Below are 16,534 nucleotides of genomic sequence, written 5' to 3'. Positions count from 1 at the left end.
ATCTCTTCTGCTTCTGTTAGGTCCCTGCCTTTTTGTCCTTTATCATGCCCATCTTTGCACTAAACGTTCCTTTCATATCTCCAATTTTCTTGTAGAGATCTCTAGTCTTCCCCATTCTATTGTTTTCCTCAATTTCTCTGCATTGTTCATTTAAGAAGGCCTTCTTATCTCTCCTTGCTATTCTCTGGAAATCTGCATTCAGTTGCTTATATCTTTCCCTTTCACCCTTGCTTTTCGCATTCCTTCTTTCCACAGCTATTTGTAAAGCCTCATCAGACAGCCATTTTGCTTTCTTACATTTCTTTTTCTTTGGGATGGTTTTAGTTGCTGCCTCCTGTACAATGTTACGGACCTCCGTCCATAGTTCTTCAGGCACTCTGTCTACCAAATCTAATCCTCTAAATCTATTCATCACCTTCACTGTGTACTCACAAGGAATATGATCTAAGTCATACCTGAGTGGTCTAGTGGTTTTCCCTACATTCTTCAATTTAAGCCTAAATTTTGCAGTAAGAAGCTCATGATCTGAGCCACAGTCAGCTCCTGGTCTTGTTTTTGCTGTCTGTATAGAGCTTCTCCATCTTTGGCTGCAAAGTATATAATCAATCTGGTTTCGGTATTGACCATCTGGTGACGTCCATGTGTAGAGTCGTCTCTTGTGTTGTTGGAAAAGAGTGTTTGCTATGACTAGCTTGTTCTCTTGACAGAACTCTATTAGCCTTTGCCCTGCTTCATTTTGTACTCCAAGGCCAAATTTGCCTGTTATTCCGATTACTCCTTGACTTCCTACTTTAGCATTCCAATCCCCTATGATGAAAAGGACATCTTTTTTTGGTGCTAGTTCTAGAAGGTGTTGTAGGTCTTCATAGAAGCGGTCAACTTCAGCTTCTTCAGCATCAGTGGTTGGGGCATAGACTTGGATGACTGTGATATTGAATGGTTTGCCTTGGATACGCACTGAGATCATTCTGTCGTTTTTGAGGTTGTACCCCATTACTGCCTTTCCCACTCTCTTATTCACTATGAGTGCAACTCCATTTCTTCTAAGGGTTTCTTGCCCACAGTAGTAGATATAATGGTCACCCGAATTAAATTCACCCATTCCCGTCCATTTCAGTTCGCTGATTCCCAAGATATCGACGTTCAATCTTGTCATCTCATGTTTGACCTAAATATCATCTATCCTGTTGGATTTGGCCCAGTGTTGAAGTCTGCCAAGGTTATTTTGGATTGAGATTTTGTCCTCTAAACTGTTAGCCAATCCTTCTATCTTGGAATTATCTGCAGATTTGAGAATATCCCTTCTATTCTGTCCCCTAGGTTATTTATAAAGATGTTGAATAGCACTGGACTAATCCCTAGAGACTGTACTCAATACTTCCTTTCATGATGCTGCAGAACCAGTTATAGGCTTTTGATACAATTATTCCTACTGCAGATCCACAGTCATATTACAAAGAGCACTCTTGCTTTTCTGAGGGAAGCAAGACATAAAAAGGTATTAAGCAATTCTACTTTCTCCTTTTCTTTTTCCTGACCCAACAGCCTCCTTGACTCTCATTTTAAACATACCCCCCAAAACTCTAATCTTTTGCCTGAGCTTATTGAACCTGTCTTCCTGGAGTCCATGATACATTACTTTTCTAAGCTTTTCTTCTTCTGCTTTGAGCTTCCCAGTGGTAGCAATTGGCCCACCATGGGAGCAGAATGCTGGACTAGATCCAGGAGGCTCTTATGCTGTTCCACCTGACTGGTGTTACACAAAAGTTCCTGGAGGATTTCTTTTTTATGAGACAGGAGGTGAGATTATGCAGAAATTTAGGATATTTGTATGCTTATAATACCCAGTTCTTTCCTCCTCCTCCTCCTCCTCCTCCTCCTCCTCCTCCTCCTCCTCCTCCTCCTCCTCCTCGCTTCCCTTTAATCCATTCCAAGGCCATCTAACATTTTCAGTATTTACACTTGAATTGAGATAAACATGGAATCTTTTCAAGGACACCATTTCAGAGATATGACCTTTTAAATTTAGGCACTTTTTAACGTAATACTTAAATACTTGATACTTAGTTGTTTTTTATTCATTCATACCACACAACACATTTAAAAAACATTATGCATTCTTGCTTTGTAGTATGCCAGTAAAAAAATGTGGCACAGATAATGCAGATTATTTATGGATATAAACATTGCAATCCCTCTGGATTCTTAACCTAATTGTAATTCATGCTCAGTGCTAAACTAAAGGATCTGCTCTGAGTTTTTTCCTCTCTTTCCAAGATCATTTGCTCCTTCTTTCTTGCAGCAGAACAAGTACTGTATGGCAACACATCTCAGTCCAATTTAAAAGATACTTTCCTTAGAATAACAAAAAGGAAAAAGAAAAAGGAAAGGAAAAGTCTAATTTCTTGAAATAACCAGACTCCATTGAATCTAGATGTTGCATCTTTTAAAACCAACTAATACTTTTTTGGGTTTGATTTTTCAGTCTTCTATTAGGCATATATTATATTTGACTGCACAGTCAATTATGAACACACTGAAAAAAATTTCTGTAACATTTGGAAAGGTGTTTATTTGATAATGTCAAATGCCTCAAAGTTAAGACAAATTAACTGAAAATCATTTATTTAAAGAATAAATAAATGTATACAGGATACCAGAAATCTGACAAAGATTAGAGGTTTTTTAAAGTGGGAAATTACTCTCAAGTTTTAATTTAGACACCATTCTTGACAATATTTTTAGCATCCAGACAAATAGCAACATGTATAATCAGCGCCTGTGACTAACTTGTAGATCCATCCCCCCACCCCCCAAAGGAAGAGAAGAATCAGTCTCTCAAAGGCAGAGCCAGATGCTAATTTGGCTAGCCTGTTATGGCATTTCCAAGATTGCTCCCACTCCTAATTCCCTGGAGCAGTTTTCCCCTTTAAAAATATTCCCCATATTTTTCACAAACCTGTGTTTAATCCAACTCCACCACTTTACAATTGGCTTCACACAGCAACTAAGCTGTAATGGGGTTTGTCTGTTTTGATTGTGTATTGCATGAACTCAGCCGCTGCAAGTTTATAGTCCATTGTTTGTGGCTTACTGTGTTATGTGAATCCAGCTAACTAGGGTCAAACAAACTATGGCTTAATGAAGAGGATGAACGCAGCCTCCCACTGGCACCCATGATGTCAACATGCAAATGACACAATTATGTAATTATGACATGACACGTGCCTTGTGATTTGCCTCCCTGGATGCTCATGTCACCCACATGGAAGCAAATCATACCTGAAATATTCTCACTCTACTGTATGTATTTAGATCTACTTATTTTATTTTAATGCAATGTCCAATGTGCACATTCCTTGTGAAGAACAATCCCAAAGTGGGAAACAATTCCTTTATATGCTTTCCTGCTCAGCCCTATTTGTAAGTACAAAGAACGAGATTTTTTTTTCTATTGTGCCTCATTATCTTTTTAACAACTCAATGACACTACATAAAGCAGAAAAAAGTTGTAACGGGCATTGGATTAACTGTTTTGGGGGATGGTTGTCTTGAAGTGGGAGATGACTATTTCCCTTTCTCATTAGCTGATGAAACTAAAGATCTATGAAAGGGATCTGCACTGCAGAGCAAGATGGATAAGTATTCTAATATTATTTGCTGGAGAAGGGAAGGAATTTATTATCCATTGACATTGTTGTTGTTTTAATGAAGTCTAAAAGATTGCACTACTGTATAGAAATTAGAAAACAGATGGAATACAGAATTAGACAGCAATAATGTATATAACAAGAATCAAATCAGATAATGAATCCAAAGAATAAGAAAAACAAATGCATTCATGGAATATTATTAGGCTTCTAACACAGGTAGGACTAGTATGGAGTCCTGTTTTAGATTCACAGAATGACAATTCTGCTTTGAAAAGGATAACTATGGTTTCAGTTTTATCTGGTGCAAAAGAATTTACCTCACACTCCTGAGCCTTACTGTCTTTGGCCCAGCGAACAGTAGCTCCACTGCAAGACAGCTGTTTTGTCATGCAATTCTTGCTGAGTTCTGTCAGATAACAAATCTGTCCAATTCACGCCTCTTACTCTACCTGCCTGGGTTCCTGGAAGGTGTTGATTGCCTATTTCCTGAAATTACCCTTGGGCTGGAAGACCATGCCTGGTTTGTACAATATTTTGGCTAAAATATAGTTGGCTAGGTTCTGTGTATTGCATGGATCCAAGCAATTAATAAATTAAATAAGCTATGGTTCTGTTAACCATGGGATTTTTTTTTATGTGAAGACAGCTCAAGTCTCAAATATAACTATAGCTGAGGAAAGTGGCTAGAGAAGTAATTTTTCTTAAATCACTTTTCTGTCTGATGCTCCAGGATAAGGAGGTTCTTATAGTCATCCTCTGCTGAATTAGCAGAATGATTCTTGTCAATTGAAAGTACAGAATAGCACATCCTTCCCTAATGGTTTTGATCTTAGCACATTCTGTGAATCCAGCCATTAAGTTTTGTTCAAACAGTCATAAGTAAAATAAATAACTGCTTAGCATGACGTGTGAACCCAGTCTCTCTCTATGAGATAACAGCTATCAAGTGTTCTAATCGTTTTAAAAAAAATGTACTTAAAAAAAAATAGTAACGAAATCCTAAACTGGTCTTCCCTAACTGACTGCCTTCCAGACAGGCTGGGTTTAACAATCCTGGAAGAAACCAAGATGTGGAAATCTAAAACCAGAAAGAATCTGGTAGCACTTTTTCAGACTAACACATTTTTATTGAAAGACAAGCTTTGGTGATCTATAGCTCATGAAAACCTAAGGCTTCTGGTGAAATTTGTTAGTCTGAAAAAGCATTACCAAACTCTTCTGATTCTTGGCTACTGTAGACTAACATGGGTGTCCTCCTACAATGTCCAAGATGTGGAAAATTGTCCTTAGAATAGGGATATGAATGACCCAGTGGTGAGAACTGAACTGCTAGTAGTAGATGGAATCAGAACATAATTCTGTCTATGCAGATTCTTTCTTGAGAGTAAATCTCATTACACTTACTTCTAAATAGGCATGTTTTAAACAATAATGCCAGTGGTCCTAATTTAAACAATAATTCAGCCTATAATTGTACAATAGAGTATCCCAGATATGTCGCAATCCCAAAGACTATACTTAGAAATTACATGACTCTGTGGTTTGCATTGGAAAAAAAGTTTAGCTGTACATGTTTACTGGAAAGAATGCTCTTGGCTATAAAGCCATAGGCAAGTTTCCTTTTCCAGTTTCCAGAATTAATAGCCATGCAGGCTAGGAATTCTGGGAAACTTTAGTCTAAGCACATTTGTAAGCAGCAGATTGGGAAAGACTATCCAAAGTTACTTGCAGGAAGGCTGTACAGGTTGTTCAGAAAGGTAGGGCTGCCAGATCTGGACTGCAAGAATTGGAACAACTCTGTGTCAGCAAAGAAATTCAGGAGACTTTGCAGCATAGATCTGGCACAGTTGCTCAAGATTAATATAAGAAATAATTATAATCAGGAAAGAAAGCAGGAGACCGTGAGTTCTAGTCCTGCCTTAGGCATGAAAGCCGGCTGGGTGACTTTGGGCCAGTCTCTCTCACTCAGCCCAACTCACCTCACAGGGTTGTTGTTGTGGGGAAAGTAGGAGGAGGAAGGATATTAGGTATGTTCACCACCATGAATTATTTATAAAAATAATAAAGGTGGGATTAAAAAAAATCTAAAAAAAAGTTACATTCAGAAGAATTTTTGTTTACTGCTGCCCTGGATGAGATTTCTTGGGGGGCTATGAATGCCAATATTTATAGTGAATAGCAACAGATCTCTAAGGGGTTAAAGAGGTTAGTCTGCATGACAAGAATACGTATTTTTTTACTTCCCAGAAAAGTGCTTTACCTCTGAAAAGTTAGAAGGGTTTTCTTTTTCCTGTACTACATTCAGATACTCTTTGAAGATGCATGTCCCAGGATGGAGGATATTGCTGAGTGCTGCTAAATCAGCTACACTTTTACACATATTCACTTTTTTTCTTGCTAGAGTTTGTCCATGTTTTCTCAAGAGCAGGTTTGAAACTGAGGGAAACCCTTGACAACGTTCATCTTCTAACAATGAAATATGCAGTTAGCAGTTTTTAAGAGCTATAAATGCCCTTGTCATGCTTACGGGTTCAGTGATATATATATTAGATATCACTTGAAGACGTGAGTGTAGTCTCTGTGATCCTCCAGAAATTTCTAGGCCATGCTGATCGGGACTGCTGGATATTATATTGCTATTATTAAACATTATCTTTAGCTTTTTGGCTTGGGGCATTCTGGCGTCATTCAGTGATACCTGAAGGCCACCTGTTCTCTGAGTTATGATACTAATAATGCTGGCAGGGCAAGTGGGGCCAGCTTTCGTTTGGATTTACTGTGTTAAATAAAGTGTTCTCTCTCAAGCAGTACTGAAGTTGGTGAATAGTGTTTTTTATTAATTGATCAAAGATTTGCATCAAACTCTTTACTCAAGTCACAGCTTTATACAGCAGCGACTATTCCCCCCATTTGCATGAAGTTCTCTTTCACCCAATAGGTTGCTAACAAAGCAAATCCCAACTTCCCTTCCATTTCATACTGCCAAGGATGGTCTTGGGGGACGCGGTGGCGCAGCGGCTTAATGACGCTGAAAGTTGCCGGCCAGAAATGGTCGACGCTTCAGCGGTTCGAGTCCAGCCTTCGCGTTAGCAGGGTGAGCTCCTGTTTCCTCCCCAGTTCCTGTAAACCCAACAGTTTGAAAACTTACGTGAGTAGATAAATGGGTAATCTCACTCCGGTGGGAGGAAAAATGCTGGCGGCGCCTTGCAAAAAGGAGTCGGGAGCAGTTGCCGGTAAGCGCGAAAAACCGCGCGCGCCCGAAAAGGGTGCGAAGCAACGGAAGCCCCGCCTCCTGCGCTTGCCAGCTGGGCTCTGCTCTAGGAAGGAGGCTCTGGCAAACCACTTCCGAAACACCTTGCCTTGAAAACTGCAAACAAAGGACTCGTCCAAGCAGTCACTGCAGAGTCGGTAACGACTGAGCGCAGATTAAAAAAAAAGGATGGTCTCAGTGATTGCTGGCACGGACAGTCTCTCTCTTTCTACACCTCTAATGCAGAAAAAGTTGGTCTTTTCCCGCCTCCATCTCACAACACACATAGACAAGAGCGTTTCATGGAGCCAGCATTCACAGAATTACCTCATCCCATCTCAGTGTGCTTAAAAATGGTCACTTCTGCCCCATGTGTCTGAGGTACCTCCTTTATTCTTGCATCTGTGACATCCATTGATACTAAAGCAAACTGCTCTGAGCCCAGTTATGAGTAACCTCATTCACTTAGCATCCTTTCTCCCAGGAAAGACTAGAGGAGCCATTAGTGAGCAACACATTTTTTGCTCTAGAGTCTTGCAGTACTGTAAAGACTATCATTTTTATTAAGCCATTTACTTTCATGAGCTTTATTAGAAGGTTTAATCTTACTGATTAAACAGAGAATATGATGTTTTAAACATTTCCATGAGTTAATCAGGTTATAATGCAATAATATCTGTATTACAGCCATAGTGGGTGTGACCTCCCAGCCGTTTTGGATATAGTCACTAACTATAGGTAATTATCACTGTCTGCAATTTATACATTTAATTTCCCTCTGGCTTCCCGTTTGTTTACTTACTGATTTACTGATTTTACTTTATCTCTCACCTCACTGTTTTTAAGCTAGGTGCACACCACACACACTTCCCCATTTTAACCACTGTGTACTGAATTAACACCGTTTTCTGGATCCAGACCACATACTGAACCATAAGCTGACCACAGGGGCTGATCTTGCACAACATGCTGGGCTGAAATGTGGTGTGGCTGAACGAACATAACCATGGACAACCATTGCACGGATTTGATGAAGCGGAGTGTAATTCACAATAGTTTATAGTACAGGATAATCAACTTCCCAGTCGTGAAAGCGTGGACAGAAGCCTTGCGGGTTTTGCTGCAACAGGCGAACACCGCTACCGCTCTGGAGATCCCTTGATCAGAGGCACGGGATGAAACCTTAACAGGCGCTCGCTCTAGTACGGTACCCTGGGCGGAGCGAGGGGGGAGTTTAAGAAAAGTTTCCCAACGGAGAGCTGTTAAATGTTCAGTCCAGCAGGTGAGAGGCGCTTTTAAGAAGTGGTTTCTGCAAACGGCAGGCTGGGTGAAGTGGAAAGTTTGTGAATGTCGTGGGAGGGGAAGCGCGTGAGGCTTTCCCGGCCCCGCCATTCTAATCAACTCATTGTTGTGCAGAAAAGCCAGCGCGCAGCTTGGTGGCACCAGACGCCTCCCTTTCCCCCTCGCTGACTCCGATCCCGGCCCTGCCGCTCCCGCGTCTCTTTCAGCTCCGCAGTTTGCCGCTTTCCGCAGCCAGCGCTGTTTTCAATCGGCGGCCGAAGCGGAGCTCCCAGTGTCCCTGCAGCGCAAGCGAGCGCAGCGCCTGGCTACGCGTCTCGGCGGGCAGGGGGCTTCCCGGGCGCTTGCCTCGACTGGGCTCATCCGCTCCCTTGGAACCAGGCTCGGCGAGGGCTCGTGACTGCTAGCCTCTGCATGGAGGTTTCGGCCGCCTCTCCCCGGAGCCCCGAGGCGTAGCAGCCGCCTGCTCCTCCCTCCCGCAACCCCGCACCGAAGTTTGGGAAGCGTTTGGGAAAGTTTGCGCGCCGCGCTCTGGGCAGGGAGGCAGCCGCTGTCCCCAGCAGGGCGCTGCAAAAGTCGCCCTCAGCATCATGGCGAGCAGGCCGGCGGGGTTTGAGGAGGCCGCCCGACCAGCTCGCTGCTCCTCCAGCGGCCCGATTCTTCCCCGGAGGAGGGACAGCGGCGGACAGCGGCCCCTGTGGATCGTCTATATGGCACTTTTCTGGAGGCTCAGCGCCGCCGATTCGGAGTTTTCCATTCTGGATGAGGCGCAAGTTTTAGCCACTCAGATGAGAAAACTAGCCGCGGAGGAGCTGGGCGTCGTTACTATGCAGGTAAGTCATATTTTCTGTTTCCCTCCTGGCTACTCTCGTTTTCTCTTCCTTCTTCCTGGTTTTCTTTTTTCCCCTTTTCTTCATCTTTCCTGTTTTTCTTCCACCCCCCCCCCTTTCCCCTCCATCTACTAGAACGTTTTCTGTCTTACTTTCCCCCTTCCCTCTTTAGCGTGTTGATGCTTATCCAAATCCTCTGCCTTTCTCGCCTTAAAATGCGGGATCGAAGCAGCCTCTGTCTCTCAACTTGTCGGGAGACGGAGGGAATCTCTTGGCTGAAGTCTTTCCACATCCCTTGTTGCCACGGGGGGCAGAGGAAAGTTTCTCTATCGCAAGGACGTGCGTTTTCTCACGATTGCTTGCTGACTTCTGATACGGGCAGCCTCCCGTACCCTTTCATATAAGAGCATCGATGAATGCTGAAACATGATCTCCTGGATTTAGGCTGCTGCCCCCTGGGCAGAGATACTTTGGAGGGTGGGAGGCAACGGAGAAGCTTGCAACTGGGTATTCTGTATATTTTTCATCTGCCTTCAAAGATTTGGTGTAATGTGTTAACCTTGAAGAGATGATATGGAAACCTGAATCTCTTGTACATGGATTCGGCTGACTGGAAAACATCAAGTTGTCACAAATAACTTAAGGTTCAACTTAGTGTAAAAAAAAAAGTGGAATGAGGTTTCATTGTTGATAAGTGCTACTTTGTCTTGGAAACCATTATGGTGACCAAGTTTTCTTCAGAAAGAAAGTTAATTAAAAGTATTAAACTCTGCATGGTTACTCAGATATTTTATAAACATGTTTATTGGGAGTTACTCTGGAGTGAATTATGCTAGGATTGTGATTTCCCTTTTGCATTGCAAGTGCTTAGTTATTTTTAATATTACTTAAATCGAACACTTTACGATGGCTGATAAAGGGGTGGGAAATGAAGGCCTTGTTTTTGAAAAATAGTCTCATGGTGGACCTCCGTGCATACTTTAGAGTCAACAACAGATTGAGATGGCAAGAAAGGGTAAATATAAAACGTCAGGCTTATAAATGGAAATATGCTTAAGATAGGAATAATTTACTTTCCTAATTTGAGGATCTGAGTTAACAAGTTCATTGTTTCCTGCAAAAATTCATTTCCTGGTCCTGGATAATTTGCTCCAGTTCAGAGGGAGCCAGATGATTAGTAATTATGGTCTATCTCTGCCTTTGTGGTTGCATATTAATGACAGTTTGAGTATTGTGCTTGCTGCAGAGAAGGCTAATAGCTGTGCTACTGCGACCAAGGGCGGGCTCCCCTGACAAAAGGTGAAATTGGATCCCAAACACCCTGCGAATGCAAGTAGTCAGTGGCAAAGACAGTTTTTAAAGCTTCCTAGATTGAAAAGGAGACACTTCTATCAAGCAGCAGGGGTCTGTGCCCAAATGGCTCTTTATCTTCTTCAAACCCGCTCCCTTCCATTATCTTTTGAAATATTTTTGTTTCGCTTCCCTCCTGGGGCTCAGCCTTTGTCAGTTCTTCTCTTCCCGGCCTTTATAGTAAGAAGCCATGCATTAAAATGACTTCGCTTAACAAAGTAGATAGTAGTAAATTATTGATATACTGAACTATGGAGAATTCACAAGTCACTTCTTGCAAGAACCGAAAGACCCATTTCCCCCTCTGAGAAGCCTCTATATACTCTGTGATCTGTTGCAAATCTGTTAAGGATTATTACAGGGTTGGGTGTTTTTTGTTTTTTTTTTGGTATACTGTACAGTGAAACTGAATCCCCTCACTTTAGGAACTTTGCATATCTTTGGGTATGTATGAGATGCCTTTTAATCCAATCAAGGTGTATTCACCACATATGCATTGATTATATGAGTATTTTCAAATGTATAATTTCAGCATATTTAGTTAATAAAATACCTGTCTTTAAGAATGGCAGCTTTTGAAGATTTATTAGTTTCAAGAAAAATACCCAGTGTAAATGCTAACTATAGTGTGCTGTTGGTAAAGGAAAAGTTTAAAGCTAGGTGCCCTCAATACATTAAAGCAGTTACATTAATATTTGTGTTGTGTTCGATTTAGAGGAACCTATTTGTACTACATATGCTTCTGCTTGAAATGAGCGAAGGCTGTGATTTCTGAAGTAGAAAGTGTGTTAATTTAGAAGGCTGTAATTTTGTTGACTCCCAGTATGGTAATAAGTAGGCAAATATTCTTGTTATACTGAAAATCTCCAGTCGTAACAACGGTATACGATAGGATTGCCCTATACTTCTAAGTGTGGTCAGATATCTTATAATTGGAATAGATAAACAGATTTAGAAGAGCAGACATTTACTCAATTATGAGTCTGCTCTGAGTAGTTGGGGCAGCATAGAAGAAAGCCTAAAATGATGGATGGACTAATGGAGGTAAAAGGAATGATAAGGATGAGGTCTGGAGAAGATTGAATTGTGGTATAATTGAATGAATAAGATTAGATGATACGTAGTACTGAAGAAAAAAATACGTAGACGTTTTGAATCTAACCCTGAACATTCAGTATGGATACAGCTGATTGGGGAAGTTAAGATAGATAAAGGTCTGGAGGTAATTGTATAAGGTAAAGAAGGGGAAGTACTGTATGTGATACAAACAGAAGATGAAAATAAGAAAGTAGGTAACCACTCCCAAGTTCATGAGACCAATGGGGAGAGGTTCTAAGTGACTATAGCTGAATTAATATGAAAGGTATCAGGATATTTATTCCAACTTTGAAGAGTAGTAAACTGTGTTTTGATTCTGTTGAGGCACTGAGGTGAACTGACATATTATGATTATGGGGAAGTGTACTGGGAGGTTGACTTGTACAATTCCCATACCATATATGCAAATTTTATCAAGATTGCCTATGAAGAGCATGTGAGGGAGCAAATGTTCTCCACTCCCCATAAATGGATGAAGAACAATGGCCAAATCTCTCCTTGAAGGAACAGCTGGAAAGGTGAGAAGGAAAACCAAGGGAATACTCTGTGTCAGAAACTTCCATGATGAGAACATGTCTCTAAGAACAAAATACTGTAAGATGCAGAATGCTTTTTAGAAACTAGGTGCACTCTATGCCTAGATTATAGTTTATCAGTGGTAGTTTTTACCCTTTGTGTTTAATGCAGTATTCCAGTTCTAATACCAGTAATTATGAAAGGTGGAGGGTTTTTTGAGAGAATAACATCTTTTCTTCAAATGATAAGGATTCATATACCTGTATAGAGTAGTGGAAAATATTCACATTTGTTGCACAGGAAATTAGGGTTCGAACAGGAATATATTATCCTAAATGGTAAGCTGCGATTAAGATTTGTTTATGTTTTCATGACAGTATAATTAATGCTTAACTTCAATGTGACATTTTAAATACAGATAAATGCTTTGATCAAGTTTATTGAAATAACTGTGTAGCTCCTTTTAGATTTTGTGTACCTCGCGCTGTATTTTTGATTAAAGTTTGTAAAAGATATCCTTTATGCTTGATATAATGGGAATGTAAAATGTATTCTATGTTTTCATGGTTTTTTAACTTGTTCATTGAGCTTTATAAACAAGTGATATTAAGATCTTAGCAATATAAGATTGCTCATTAGATACAAAATAATGCTTGTTGTATATACACACAAACACAAATATTGCTTTGTAATATAATGTAAAATGCCAACTTTCCCAATCTCCATTCTTCCTTTTGAAAAAGTTTGTACAACATGTAATGCATGGCTTAGCATTAACAATAGATTACACACCCATAAGCTTGTGGCAAAACACTGTTGGCCATTAGATGTATGCGTCTGTATGTTAAAAATGTCTGCAACTTTTAACTTGAATGGGCATTTAAAGCTTCCCCCCCCCCCCCCCACTTTAAAAGTAGCAATTCTTGTTGCTGAAATACAGTACATAATTTGCACTTTGGAAAAGTTTTGTTCATCTGGACATATATACTTAGAGGACACATGGCAGCATTTTCCACTAATGATAAGGACATTTGTTTCTTGAAACGTAGTGACATGTGAATTCTGTATATTTACCTGGAATGAGTCCCACTGAATTAAGAAAGGCTGGCTTCAAAGTAAGCATACATAGGGCCAGGTGGGTTAACTAACATGCTAGTTACATGTGTATACATCACTTAAACTCTTGATTTTTCAGCTGAATAGGTGCATGGTTTACCCTGAAAGGCATTATTTGAATTGGTACTGGATGATAACAAAAGCAATTCATTTCTCATTCATATCTATACTAAATGCTGCCTGTTCAGAATGATAACCATATATGTGACATCATAGGAAACATCACACATAACTGTTCTGTGGGAGAGGCATGTGTGTCTGCTGATTTCTTTTTCTAAATAATGAAAAGCAGCTGCTGGAGACTCCCAGCTTGATTCCAAGAAAGGTAGATGGGCCATTCTTTTCATACTAAGTGTTCTGCTTAGAATGTGACCTGCTTTTCTAACATCAGAGAAGTCCTTTGCTCTCTTTCTCTCTATCAGACTGGGAATCACCTGCAACTTTTTTTTCCCATTTATATTTTTAAAGCTCTGGAGGCTGTTCCCTCGTATTTGTTTTTAAGTTGATTCAGCTAGTTCACATACCAGTCCTGGAATTATAAGAACAGAATTTGCTTACTGCAATGACAAGATGGATCTGCAGCGTATACAAAGGTCACACACGATGTCGGTATTGTAAGAATTGGTCATTTCATGTTGATTTAATCCTGCCGTATGTTTTAGACAAGGTCATCTTTTAAAATCATTGTCAAAGTGTATACAGCCCAGAAAATAATTGCCTTTGACACCTATGTTAGAATAACTCACTGTTTTGGATTTATATTTATATCTTTTGTTTGCTGCAAGGACTGCAGTGGCCAGGAAATTTCTGTTGTGTAGGGAGGAAAATGAGGCCGATGAATATTCTGATACTTCTGTTATACTTGTATCAGGAATTTCCTGATTTGGGTGTCATCATGAGACATGGGATGGGATTACTGTAATTCTGAGCTGCCCCACTGTCTCTTCAGTGCAAGATGTCATAGGGATTAAATCATTTGGTATAATGTGAAACATGGCAGCATTCAGTTCTGCTAATCTGCTTGTCTAGTGAGATGACTCCTGAGTGGTCACAAGATAAAATACTGGTTAGGGTTGATATTGATTGAAGCAGCATATGAGCCCAGTAAATAAATATATAAAATGGGTCTTCCTGAGGATCACTAACTGACTAAAGCCGGGAATAAGATTAAATAGATAGATCGCACAATGAAGGGGTGTCAAGTATTTGTGTTAGTTCCTCGGCTTTTTAATTCTAAGGGCCATGTGTTGAGACAGAAGGCTGTTACTTGGGTTTTGCCTGTATTGTCTTGACAGGCATCGGGTCAGCAGTCCTGAGAAACAATGCAAGAATATACAGGCTTCAGGCTTGATCCTATAGATTTCTTCTCCTTATTAACCAAATAGGGTACACTTCTCATAGAACTGTTGCAAAATGTTTAGTGGGTTCCGTTACGTGATAGTTATATCTTCTTTTCCTATTTTATACTTCTGCACCTTTCCAGCCCATAATAAGTTTCTAGTGTTGCCTAGCTCAGGTTAGAAAGGGAAAGTTTGAAGTAGTAGTATTCCATTGTAACAGTATAGTCCTAAACTGCCTCAGATTTCTACTTAATAAAGCAGAAATAGGTTTGAAATATATAAGGGTCAGCAGTTCATTTCCAAGTTGGGAGTACAGGATGAAGTATTTTGCTGGCTGGAGATTTAGTGTAGTAAGAATTGTTGGGTTGCCAAAAATTCTCAACACTTTTTGACATAGTACTGCCTTTAACATTAGTAAATATGTTTGGCTTAAAGGGATTCTGCATACATTCGCTGTGTTTCTATCCAAAGCCTTATGCACTGCTATTACATTATTTACCCACTTTGAACATTAATGAAGCCGAAAGAAATATGAGAAGGGAACATTTTTGTTTCTTGCTCACTTGTTTTATGTGTTTTGCAATACTTGGACCATCTATTGGCATCAGTGAAATTATTCTATTTTATTCCAAACAGTCAAGTTTTATGTGATAGTCGCTTTGTGTGTGATGGGTGGCTATATAAATGCGACAAATAAATAAAAATAGGCAGAAATGATCAAATGAATATTGCTGTAATCCTACAACAGCTGACTAAGTATATAACTAAAATTAAAAATTGCTCAAGTAGGTACTGTGTCTTCTTAACATATAAATTAGCCTTAAATAATTTTTTTCCTGTTATGTGGTACTTGGCATTATAGTATAGTTAAAGGGTGAGGAGTACAGGCTTGGGTGAGAGTCTCAAAGGACTTCCAAACTGAATTTTCATTTTTAATAATATAATTGAAGAGAGAAATGATCAAATACACAGAGAGTAGTCGTGTATTTAATTTACATAAAATCCAGTCAAATGTGGTTGTTATCCTGATCCTCCTCCACTTCCTTACTTTTGGAGTGCAGGTTCTGGAATGCCAGTCAAAGGACAATCACATCTAGAAACAGATTAGAGTGTAAGCATATGAAGGATTGATGTGGCCAGCAACTCAGCCAGTTAGTAGATTCTGTTTGCAATTGGGAACTGGGTAGCTGTTGTAAAGCACTGTGAATAGATGGCTTCCTTACCTGGAAATTAGGGAGGCTGGCTGCTTTGATTGCTGTGAAGGAGCAGGTAGTATGTAAGCCTAGGGTTCCTCTTAGAGCCATCATTAGCAGTGAAGGTACAAGTAGACTCCATGGCAAATATGGCCATTTTCCAGCTTGAGCTGGCTTCTGGACATAGTTTACTGGACGCTTCAGTAAGCCATGTGTTCATAACCTCAAGGTGAGTTTGTAGGTGGGGAGCCATAGCTAGTGTAAACTACTGTAGCCAGATTGCTGACGGTGGCAGCAACCATTATGAACATAGTAAACCTGTTTTAGAGAGCTGCTCTTGCTTAGCCATAGTAAACCTGTCTAAGAGAGCTGCTCTGGCTGCTGGTTGCTGTCAAGCGAAACTCAAGGTACTTGTGACAAAGCCCAGTATAGACCTGCTTTCTTATGTTCTTGTGCATTAACCTAGATCCTAGTGAGGATGCCCTCTTGGGTGGGTGATTTGCTGTGTGATAGCCCCAAGTTAGGGTATTCTTGATAGAAACACCCCATTTCTGGAATTGTAAGATACGTTTAATTGTTTCTACTCTTGGGATTTGTTCTTTTAATATAAAACAGTGGGTTAAAACTGTAAAAATCAGACAAATTGAAAACTATGGGGAATGTACTTAGAAAATGAAGACAGCTATAGTGCATGCATTATCAATATACATTTCAGATAATGGCTGCATAGGTATATAGGTAGTCCTCATTTAGAGACTGTCTTGTTTAGCAACCATTTACAGTTACAGTGGCAATGAAAAAGTAACTTTGCGACCAATCCTCGCATTTATGACCTTTGCAGATCTGTAGAGCAAAGAAAAGCTGAAGTAAGATCAACCACACTGTTGTG

At 40.1% G+C, this 16,534-nt stretch overlaps 1 protein-coding gene across 2 annotated transcripts in view; it reads left to right on the top strand.

Moving 5' to 3' along the window:
• The first annotated feature begins 7,730 nt into the window (after positions 1 to 7,730).
• The window catches only part of CACHD1 (cache domain containing 1), a 121,465-nt gene continuing 112,661 nt past the window's right edge, over positions 7,731 to 16,534 (top strand). The window contains exon 1 of one of the 2 annotated variants that reach the window (XM_088153634.1): positions 7,731 to 9,035. In XM_088153634.1, the coding sequence (XP_088009760.1) occupies positions 8,793 to 9,035 (243 nt within the window). In that variant the 5' untranslated portion in view covers positions 7,731 to 8,792. The remainder of the gene's footprint in view (positions 9,036 to 16,534) is intronic. The other variant, XM_088153633.1, reaches the window with a different exon arrangement.

The sequence above is a fragment of the Python bivittatus genome, unplaced genomic scaffold (assembly GCF_059951505.1).
Source record: "Python bivittatus isolate LINGU-HERP-01145 unplaced genomic scaffold, Pbiv_v1 ctg000700_np1212, whole genome shotgun sequence".
In the NCBI taxonomy this organism is placed as follows: Eukaryota; Metazoa; Chordata; class Lepidosauria; order Squamata; family Pythonidae; genus Python; species Python bivittatus.
The sequence above is the reverse complement of the archived record's forward strand: the minus strand, read 5'-3'. Positions and strand labels throughout refer to the sequence as shown.